This window comes from Neopelma chrysocephalum, unplaced genomic scaffold, assembly GCF_003984885.1.
Source record: "Neopelma chrysocephalum unplaced genomic scaffold, ASM398488v2 Primary Assembly neopelma1_25, whole genome shotgun sequence".
NCBI classification, from domain to species: domain Eukaryota; kingdom Metazoa; phylum Chordata; class Aves; order Passeriformes; family Pipridae; genus Neopelma; species Neopelma chrysocephalum.
Genome location: NW_020897694.1, coordinates 29,949,244 through 29,959,800, shown reverse-complemented (window position 1 = coordinate 29,959,800; position 10,557 = coordinate 29,949,244). Strand labels below are relative to the sequence as shown.

The window sequence follows — 10,557 nt, the reverse complement described above, 5'->3', positions numbered from 1 at the left end:
GGGGGTGTTACCTGGCGGCCCCGCTCAGCCGGGCCCGGCGCGGCCCCGCCCGCCGCCGCCGCGGTAAGTGACAGGCGCGGCGCCCAACCAGCGCGGCGGCCCGGCGGCGGCCCTATGAGCGGCGGCGGCGGGGCGGCGGGGCCGCGCTTATATGGCTACGGCGGCGCGCCGCCGCCGGCCCCGCTTCTGCGCCGGGAACTCGCCGCGGCGGCAGGGGTGGCAGCAGCAGCGGAGCGGAGCGGCGACATCGCGGGTTGGAGGCGCCGCGGTGGGAACGGCCGTGGCTGGCGCCGCTCCTCTCCTCTCGCTCCCTGCCTTCTCCTCCGCGGTGGGGCTGCGTGGCGGCACAAGTCCCGCGCTCGACGATCCTCGTCCTCAGTCGGTCGGCCGCCGCGGCGCGCACTGCAGATCGCGCAACGGGGGAGAGGGACGATTTGACGCTGCGACCCCCCCCGCCGCCCATTTTATTTTTTTTTTTTTTATTTACTGTTATCTGTTCCTCTTTCGTTCCTTACAACGCTCCGTGGTCTTTGCCGGCGACAAGGACAGCAGTGCTGCTCCCCGGGGAAGCCGGAGCCCTGTGGATGCGCCTCTCTGGGATCGGGGGAGCTGACTCGGAGTGGATTTATTGACTCGTGGGTGTTTCCGAGCTCCCCGAAACAGCCCGGGCTAGTGTCCTGCGGATTGTAAACTGCGGGGAGCAGTGAGAGACACGCAGGAGGAGCCTCCCGCCGAAGCTGTGTCCTTTTCCCTCACCCCTTTATTTCTCCTACCACCGTTTGTTTTACCCTGGTTTTTTTTTAATTCCCTATTCCTTTTCACGCGAGCCTTAAGACACTGTGAACGCGTATGGCGCTCTGGATTCAAATGGGAGTTGGCAGTTTGAGTGGCATCTTCCAAGGCAGCCGGGAGACCCCCTGTAAGAGGAAGAACTGAGGCGTTTGCATTTTTTTGTTATTGCTGTTACTTCGGAGGTAGCTTGGATCTTACCTCGCAGGAGATATTGCTACATGCGAGTGGCATACATGACTCAGTAGATCTGCTTGCAGCTCTCACCAAGTACATCGTCGACTCTTAGCTTGTGTTTTTTTTTATTTTATTATTATTATTCCCTATTAATCGTCCCAGCTGTTGGGATACCGGGCACCCGCCCTACTGTTGCTGCTCAGGTGCGGGGGAAGGCGCACGGCGGAGTTGGCGAGGCTCTGGGGAGAGACTCGGTGCCGCCTGCGACCATGGCAGCGCGGAGGCGAGATGCCTCCGCCTGGAAGTACTGCTGGGGAGCCGTGATGGTTTTATGCAGAACTGCACTGGCGCGGTCCATCGTTTTGGACCCCATATATTGGAATTCCTCCAACCCCAAGTAAGTTTCCATCCCGCTCCCGTCCGCCGTCTCCCCGGGGGCCGGCGCTGTCCTCCGCGGCCGTGTGCGGGGGAGGGACTGGACAGTGCTGCAGACTGGCCGCGGCTGCCTGGAGACGCGGGGACGGGGTGGGTGCAGCAGCGATGAGCGGCGGCTGCAGGGGACTCTGGCCAGGGCTGGCAGCAGCATCCGGCCCTCCCCAGGGTGGGGGTTCGGTGTGGCGGCGCAGCGCCCCGTCGCCCCTTGTCCCCGGCAGGAGGGCCCCGGGAAGGGGGGCTGGCCACGACGGGAGGGGGCAGCGGACCGGGAGCGGGATGGAGAGTGGGGCGGCGGTAGCAGGCTGAGACCTGCGGGCGGGGTCCGGGCTCGCCCGGGCTAGAGCAGCGGCAGAGGCCAGAGGAGCCGGGCTGCCCGCCCTGGGCTGCCAGGAAAAGGTGATACTCTTCAACTTCTCCGTCTGCAGATGCAAACTCATCCCATTGACTCCAGCGAAGTTACATCTGCTTATAACAGGGCTAAATTTGATTGTGGAGTTGATGGTATCAAGGCACATGTCAGTGAGTAATGAACTAAGCATTACCCATCACACAACCATTTAGTGTCATTCTTCATTAACAAAGCCAGGCAAAAATGTACATGCGTTCCCAGGACTTCACTATTAAAGCGCACTCTTAAAATAGAAGCGTATCCTTTAAAAAAAATCCTCTTTACTTAAACATACAAAATTATTGCTATTGGAAAGAGGAACTTCTGGAAAGTGGGCCGTCCTTGTAAAAAGAAGTCTGAGGTAGTAATGAAAAGCTAATTCTGCTACTCTTTTGTCCCCTTGAATTTTTGACATACAAAGTGGAAGTTGGCTCTGTACGGTTGTGAGATCTTATGAACTTTTGTGATTAAAACCACTAGTTTAGAAAACAGAAATCACAGTAAGAAGAAATAGTCTGTAATGCGTTGAGGGAGTTTTAAACCAGTGATGCAACACCAGAAGTGGGTTAAAATAATTTCTTTAAACGCATGCTCTATCTTCAATTATAGATATTTAAAATCAAACCATATGCACTGGGTTAATTGAATTTAGAAGTTCCCAATAAGTTCAGTGAGTACACATCTTGTTTTCCCAGGGGACTTTGTACAGGAAGTGTTAGGTGGTGATGAGACAAGAATGAATGGAGTATTTCCTGGATCGAGGATTAATTCTGCGTAGGTGGCAGGATCTCCAGGAGTTTGTTGAAGATTTCAAAGTTTGAATTGGAAGTAGCATCTCAAGTTTATCAAGCAGCCTTGCCTTACAGGCATCATTATCTCCTGTTGTTTTCACTGAAGGAAAAAAATCGCTACAGATTTCTGCATGTATTTTTTTTTTAGTAGTGTGAATAGTTGCTATATTTCTGTAAGACTTCTTTACCGAGTAGTTTTTCTGATATTTCTTAAAAAACACCAGGAACGCTGTGGACTGCTCAATTCGGTGTCTTTATTTGTAACATTAATTGACAAATGCTCATTTTATATATGCACCAGTTGGGAAGCCTGTTAAAATAAACTTTAGCTCCAGTCACTGGCTCAGCACTTGCATGATGCTACATAGCTAAAGCCTTTCTTTGACTGAAGAAAGACACGGCATCACATCAGAGAATAAAGCTGCCTGGCCGGTTATAAAGCGGGCTTTATAAGGCTCTTTAGGCTCTCGAAAGGCAAAGGCTGCGAGCCGGGGTTACATGGCAGGAGTGGGCCTGCTGTGCTGGTGGAAAACAGCCTTGGCTCGGCCTTGGAGGAAAGGGAAGGAAGGCTTTTGCATCCCAGCCCTCGCTGGGTTTATGCCTACAGAGGTCACTCTTCCAAAGCAGAAGAGCCGGCTGCTCTGAGCTCTCCTCCACCAGCCCCAACGTGCTTTCGCTTTTTTTAACTTACCTTGATCGCTTTTATTAGCCATCAGTGAAACGAAAGTATCCGGGCAGCTGAATTCAACCCATCTTACAGAGCCTGGGGATATGCTTCCTTTATCAAACACGATTTGTGTTTCCATTTAGTTAATTCTAAACTGTTTGATTACAAAAAAGGTTTGAATGTTGTTAATGGCAGATCTAATGATAATATCTAATTACTTTTTCAACTTAAATGCACGCTTAAAAATAGGTTGTGTTGCTGATGTAATTGAATTTTCTTGAGTGATTCATTGAGGCTTAATCACCACAGTGAAGAAGTACACTATTAAAATTAGTCTTTTCAATTGCTGGGGCTAGTGATTTATAGGCCACTTGGAGGCCTGGAGTTTGAGGAGGCTTACAAATGCATTCCTGATATTGCTGCCGGTAAGGCAGCTCCACTTCTCAGAGCAGGATTTCTTACTAATTCTTCTCATAGTTGTTTGCCTGAAGGATACTGAATAATTTCTCCTTAGATGAGATTGTCCTCACTCTGGATTCAAGCTGCATGTTTGGTTGAGAAGCAAAGCTGCTGAATAGATCTTGGCATGGTATAATAATAAAGCTCCTTTCTAGGTTTGAAATAATAACTATCTTTGGTGCTGTTTAATTTATTCAGGGAAGCAGTGCATTTAACTCTATTGAAAGCCTCAACACATAAATCTGCTGAACAGGTAGGCAATTAAATGCTGGCAGAAGTTGTTAGTCAGGTTAATATATAGTACGAAATAATAAATTTTATGTTAAGGTGAATGTATAAACTAAATTGGTTTTGCACTGAAGTCTAGAGGTTATAATTTCTAGCAGGTGGCTGGGATGGAGAGCATGCGGTAGCTATTTGAACACAGAGCTCCCTCCCTTGTTCCCCCCCTTCTTTTTAGAGATCTATTTTATTGCCTTGGCCAAATCACGAGGTTGAAGTGACCTCCATATAATAATTATACCTGTGACTTTATTACTTGAGAGGTTAAACATCATTGTTGCAGATGGTCTTGGTAGACTTTACAGACTTACCATCTGAAGAACTTTGGATCTCCTGATCCTGAAAAGACTGAGGAAAAAATACTCTGTAGCTTTAACTCCTGTTACCACTTTTTAAGGGGGGACTTTCTGTCTGTGTTGTTTCTGCCAAGACAAACAACGTATGCAGATAGCACGAGTTACCTCAGTTTCACCTCACAAGGGCTCAGCACTGCCTTTGATACGCAGGGCCGCATGTAGTGTTATGGGGTGCCTTTTTGTGAAGCAGTACAGGAATCTCATTCAAAAAAGCATCGCTTATGTCTAAGTGTCATTATTCCCTGCGTGCTATAGGCCGGCGAGCAGGGCGGTTCTTCTTAAGGCGTGTGGAAGGTTATCCTCACAAGTGGTGCCTTTGACACTGATTAAGTTAGGTTATATAGCTGTTTTTCTCTCCCTCTGATAACCAGTTATATATGGGATGTTTCACAGCCCGCCTCTGAATGAATGCTAACATGTCAGAAACTGATAAAATAAACTACAATTGATGACCCTGTTAAATGTTCTATTCAGTAGCATATAGACTAGTCTGCTTTTCATTGTGTCTAAAATTCTTATTTTTGTAGGTAAACAAATGCACATTCACTACGGATTGAATAGCCCCTTGAACTATGCTCTGCAGTTTGCATTTGGGTTAATCTTGTCGGTTTTAATACAGAGAGAAAAAAGGGAGAAAGCACCAGGGGTGGAATTGTTAGTGCTTTCACATCCACATTCCTCACATTTTGTCAGGATGATAAACTGTAGGTAATGCACAGCCCTTGTTTCACAGGACCGGGCTAGCCAGCCAGAGCACAAAGAGCTTGCTAAAACGATATCTCACAACATGTTTGGGAGCCTCACAGCTAGACAAGAATTTATTTGGGACTCCTGTGCTGTGGGACCGCACTTTCTAACCTCAGCAATTACAGCTTCAAGCTGAAGAAACAGGAGTGGAAGATTAAATGATTTAAACACATGCTCCTAAATTGTACCCAAAACATAGCTATTGACACTTGGCATGCTAAGAGAAGGAGCTGAGTGGTGGCTTCCAGTTCATTTGATATCTCTGGCATTTGTAGCCAGGTCTCTGAAGCACAAGTGAATTAGCAAAATTAATTCAGAATAAACTGAAGGCTGATTTCTTTAGCGCATTGTTTTCTCCAGCCTTTTTTATATGCAGTATAATTGCTATATTATTTATAGTAATTATCTTAAAGCATATTATCTGTAAGCTGTGCTACGTTATTTCACTTTGTTTAATGCAGTAATTGCTTTTGGAGAGGCAGTGACTAAAAGTCATGCTAAAATCACTTAAGTTCTCCCTCTTCCCACACACAAGAATGCCGCCCTCCCTCCTTTTTTTCCCCCATTTTTTTCTCTTCCCTGTTTTATTGTGAGGAGATCACATTGCTCGAGGTGTGACACTCTGGATCATCTCAAATTTTCGGCCAAGGTTCCCCTCATGGGAAGTCAGCAACAGAGGAGCTGAGATGACTGCTGTGACACGCTGGCAAAGACAGGCCTTTCGGCCCTGAGCAGCAGCCACAGGCAGGCCTGCTTTGGGGACTTTTTTTTTTTTTTTTTAGGATTTGGTCTTCATGTGTCAGTGCAAACCTGCAGTACTTGAAATTGCTTGTTGCAAATGAGAAGAAAGTGTTCTTCTGAGAAAAAATAGTGATTAAAATGTTATTCATGTTTGCCTAATGTCTGTCTGCCTTGGCTGCTGACATAAAGAAACCTGTTTTTCTGGTCATTTATCATACATCTACATGGATTTCCTTATGAGCTCATTCTTTGTGAGGCGTTGTGGAAACTTACATAGGAATGTTAAACTGCTTGAAATATTTTGATTAAAATACTCAGTGCCACTGAATATAGACTTTTAACCAGCACACTGTTGTCTTGGGGGAGGGGAGGTTTTTTTGGGTAGGTTGGGAGGGAGCAGGGAGGGAGAAGAGTTTATGGGGGAGTTGCATGAAAAAGCAGAGGAAGGGAGGATAGCAAATAGACAGTGTTAGAAGAGCTTGGAAAAAACTCCTGTGGCTTCATTGTCTCTTTAAAGCCAGAGAACACAAAGACAAATGCAGTTCAGCCTTTCTCCCATGATGGTAAATGTAAACCGTTGACACAGCTCCCATGTTTAACTTGTTTAATTCTCATTTTAAATTCAGTACTATACCAGCCGTGTGAACTCTGAAGATTTCTTTAGTAATCCATTTTGTAGTTCCGAATCAAAAACAAAGTGAAAAGGTCTGACACAATTTGCTTTTATTTTTAGGCAAATCAACCCTGGTCATAGTTAATAAGGGGATTACAACCCAGACTAGGTCTTTACAGATGTAATGTAAATCAAGGGCAGAGTATAAAGAAACTGATCCCTTTTGATTGAAGTATGGTAAAAAGGCATAGAGAAACTAGCAGCAGTAATCTGATTGTATGGCAATAAAACCACCATTTTCTGTCTTTCAGATAAAAATAATGTGGTAAATCCATGCAGTTCATAAGATGTAAAGGCAGATAAAGGGTGGTGCCATGGCAACATATAGATTAGCTTGATGTTAGAAATGACACGTCTCTGAAAGGGGTGTTATAAACTAAGGGCCTTGCTCCGGGCTGTAAGGTATTATGTGAGAACTGCACAAAACTTGGGGGCCGGGATTAGGAAGTATGAAAGGCCTACTTGTAGCTTGGGGTGGTTGATGCGGTAAAGAAAAGCTGCTCAGTTCTTGCTCATTGGTGGTGTATAATATGGTAAAGATAGATTTCATTTACTCCTTTTTGCCGAGATGGGGGCCGATTAAAACTTGAGATGGCTGCAATTGTGAGGTGTGGAAGATTTTCCTTTTTAACTCCTGCCCTAGCAGCAGCCTTTCTGAAGAATTGGCTGCGCTTGGGGTTTGTTGCCTTAAATCTATTAGGGCTTCCGGGCAGTAGCATGCTGGCAAGGCATAGACAGCAGAGGGGATAGGTAGGATTGGGGTTATCTGGAAAGAAAACAAAGACCTTTTGATTTCAGCTGTGTTTCAGTCTGTGGTCTCCATCTCACCCTTCGTGGGAGCAGCAAAGATAAACATGCTGCATTGTCTGTGCCTTGGCCAGGTGATACTTCAGAGAATCTCTTGTGTTTCCCGTCCTGCAGAAATATAAAAGAAAAAAAAAACACAAAACAAAACCACCACAAACAAAACAGCATCCATTCTTATTTACCAGTCAGGCTGTAGATAACCAAATGGATCTGGCTTAGTCTCTAGGTGGTGTTTATTTTCGAAAGGCAGGCTGAAATCTAGAAATGAATGAGATAAGCATCTGCCTCTTCCCTCCCCCCCCCCTCAGTTTACAGTCACTGGGATGAGTTTGCTGTCGGCCCCTTGAGTTCAGTCTGCTGACAATTCAGCTATGTTTTGTTATTTATTTTAAGCAATCTGCAGCTGTAAAGGTAGTAAAATACCTCTCCTAGTGTAGCTATTTGGATTTGTTTTTTCTTGCTTTTTCTTTTAAAGAGCTTTCTAAATAGTTAATGCCTGCTTTTCTACCCAGCTGACAACCCTGAACACCCTCAAAGTCAGCACTACATTGCAAATCAGCGGTACGATTCAAATGAGAAATACCTACTATACCTACTTTATTGCCTGCTCATTCGTCTGCTAAGGGGGGAAAGAAAGCACTCAGCATTTGTTAGGCACAGTCTAGACACAAGAGGAAAAAACACCGAAGCCTACAATAACAGTTGTGTCTTTCTTTAGTGGGAGTGAGCCTGGGATGAGCTTGGCAAAATGGAATTCATGCTGTTTGTTTGGCAGTGGCTGGGACACTTTTAAAGTGGGTTGGGTTTTTTTTTGTTTTAATTTGGTGGTTTTTTTCGTGTTTTTTTATATAAAGATGTTAATGACATGCTTGAATTTATCGTTCTTATTCTACCCGATGGTATGCTGAAACCTTCACAATTCTGACTGAAAAGGGAACTCCAGACCCCGATGTCTAGCTGCTGATGCTGATGTGATTTAACAAATGAAAAATAAACAAGTGCATATAGGGAGCCAGACAGATTGGCAGAATCCAGGGGGCCTGAAGTGCTCAGATAGGTTTCCTGTCTTGCAACTTAACCTTCACAAATCTATATCAAAAGATTCAATTCATTTGCTGAAATTCTCCAAAGCTCAGGGGCACCCTCATCTAATTTACAGGCCGGTCACATCCAAGCACCTTGCATTCTGCATTTGACAATGATTGCTAATGGGCCATTCAACTAAAGTATTTGCTTGTTAACAGGGAACAGAGCATGATAAATGTCCAGCAAGCTTGCGGCCTCCTTCAGCTTTTCAAATGCAGACTGGTGCATATTTATGGCAGGCAAATGACAAAGAGAGAAGCTGAATTACTCTGGCCTTATGCTTTCTGTTCGAACGAGGGTTAAAGTAATTAAAGAAATAATGCAAAAACCGCTGTCCTTTGTTTGCTCACCATTATCCAACGTTTAGCTTTCGAACCTGCCTGTCATGTCACATTTCAGAAATGTCCCAGATAGGGCACGACAGGTTTGGCCGGGAGAAGTGGGGAATCCTCTATGGAGAGCATCTTGGGCAGCGCACCCCACCTCTCCTAGCGCACACACTGAGTCCTTCCCCTCCAGGTTCCCCTCCCCTGAAGGAGTTTTCACTGACATAAACTCGAAGATGTCTTTAAAACACAGAGGTTTTGCACTCCTGTTCCCTAGAAGGGAAAAAAAAACCCCCACAGAACAGTGGAGAGGCTTTGAGAAAAGAAGTACGTTGAGCTCAATATGTTTCTGAAAGCCTAGTATGAAAACAAAATGGCAGAATAAAAAACAGTTTGGTAATGCTCCTCCGCCCCCAGATAGATCTTAAGACCTGAAACAGTAAAGCATACACGCAGAAATTTCCTAAACTTAAAGGGTCTTCATTGTAATTTTGAATTATCTGGGGGTTTTTTGGTTACCATTTCTGTCCTTGTAAAATCATGTTTAATCTTAGCCTGGTTTTCAGAAGTCTTTGAGTACACTTAAATACAGAATTACAATAGGTAATTTTAAATTTCATATACGAAAACCTCATTTAGTATTTTGTATTTGTAGTTTCAAGTAGATAAACATGTTCAAAGCTTCTGTCTAGCTCCTATTCAACTCCATGAAAATACCTCCTGTGATTTCAATGAGTACTGCAAGTCTTGTAAGCCTGCGAGGGCTTTGCATTATAATTGTTTTTCCATTATAGGCAAAATTTAAATTTTCTTTTAATGAACAAAATCTATCATTTTAGTCTAGGAAAGAGAACATCCAGATTTTTTTTTTTTCCTGTTAACTGTGATGCACAGAACTTTGCTTTGATGTGATTATATACGTTGTCAGAGACAGCAAATAAGGGCAGGACCTCTATCTTTTTTGGCAATCCTGGCCAGCCAACACCCAGTGTTTATTGCGGTATCAGCATGATAATTATAGTGCAGCTGATTTAAACTTTGATGTAATAGTCTATGCTTTCTTCTGGTTTTAAACATAAGTTCCAAGCCAAAAGCGATAAAGGCTGGTAGAGGATTATGTTGCTAGGTGAATCATTCCTGGTGTATGGCATATACATAATTATAAGATGGGTTTCCTACCTATAGTGTTCTTTTTAAATGTCTCGTGTTTGATGGCTAAAATAAGATTTATGAAACTTTATTTAGTAGGATCAGAGCTTTGTACACTTTAAAGCATAATAAAGTTTTACATGTGTCAATGGAAAATGAGAAATTATTTGGCTTGTCTTACACAGGAGGATAGGTTAGATGGTGGAATGATAATGTTAGGCTGAAAAATCTGTGATGCTGCAAATTGCTTCTCACTGTTTGTTAGCTTTTTTCCGAATTGTGCATTCACTTACGTACCCAAACTAGAGAACAGCAGTGGGAAAGGCGAACACTGCACTGTAAAGGGAAGTGCATTTTAAAGCTAAAAAGAGGAATTTGAAATTTTATTATTATTATTGTTAGTTAAAGCCCAGTCTCACTTGAATGCAATTTTATTTTGGATTGGGAGTTCTGCCAAACTTCAGCCTGTCAGAGCTAAGAAGACTCAAATCAAGTCCAGGCCTATTTCTGCAGCAAACGGGAATCCTGGCTCCTTGCCTGTGGATTCATTCAGGAAGACCCATCTGGCTTTTGATGTTCTGCAAGTTTGAAGCAGTTTGTTTAAGGAACCTATGCAGTGAGCACTGGTAGAAGCACACATAACTGCGCTTCTTCTGACTCTTCGGGTGGTGCATCATTTCGCAG

General features: G+C 44.3%; 1 protein-coding gene across 1 annotated transcript in view; it reads left to right on the top strand.

The window, feature by feature from the left end:
• Positions 1 to 200: 200 nt before the first annotated feature.
• Positions 201 to 10,557, top strand: part of EFNB2 (ephrin B2) — a 44,472-nt gene continuing 34,115 nt past the window's right edge. The window contains exon 1 of the mRNA XM_027674728.1: positions 201 to 1,363. Coding sequence (XP_027530529.1) covers positions 1,236 to 1,363 — 128 coding nt within the window. The 5' untranslated portion in view covers positions 201 to 1,235. The remainder of the gene's footprint in view (positions 1,364 to 10,557) is intronic.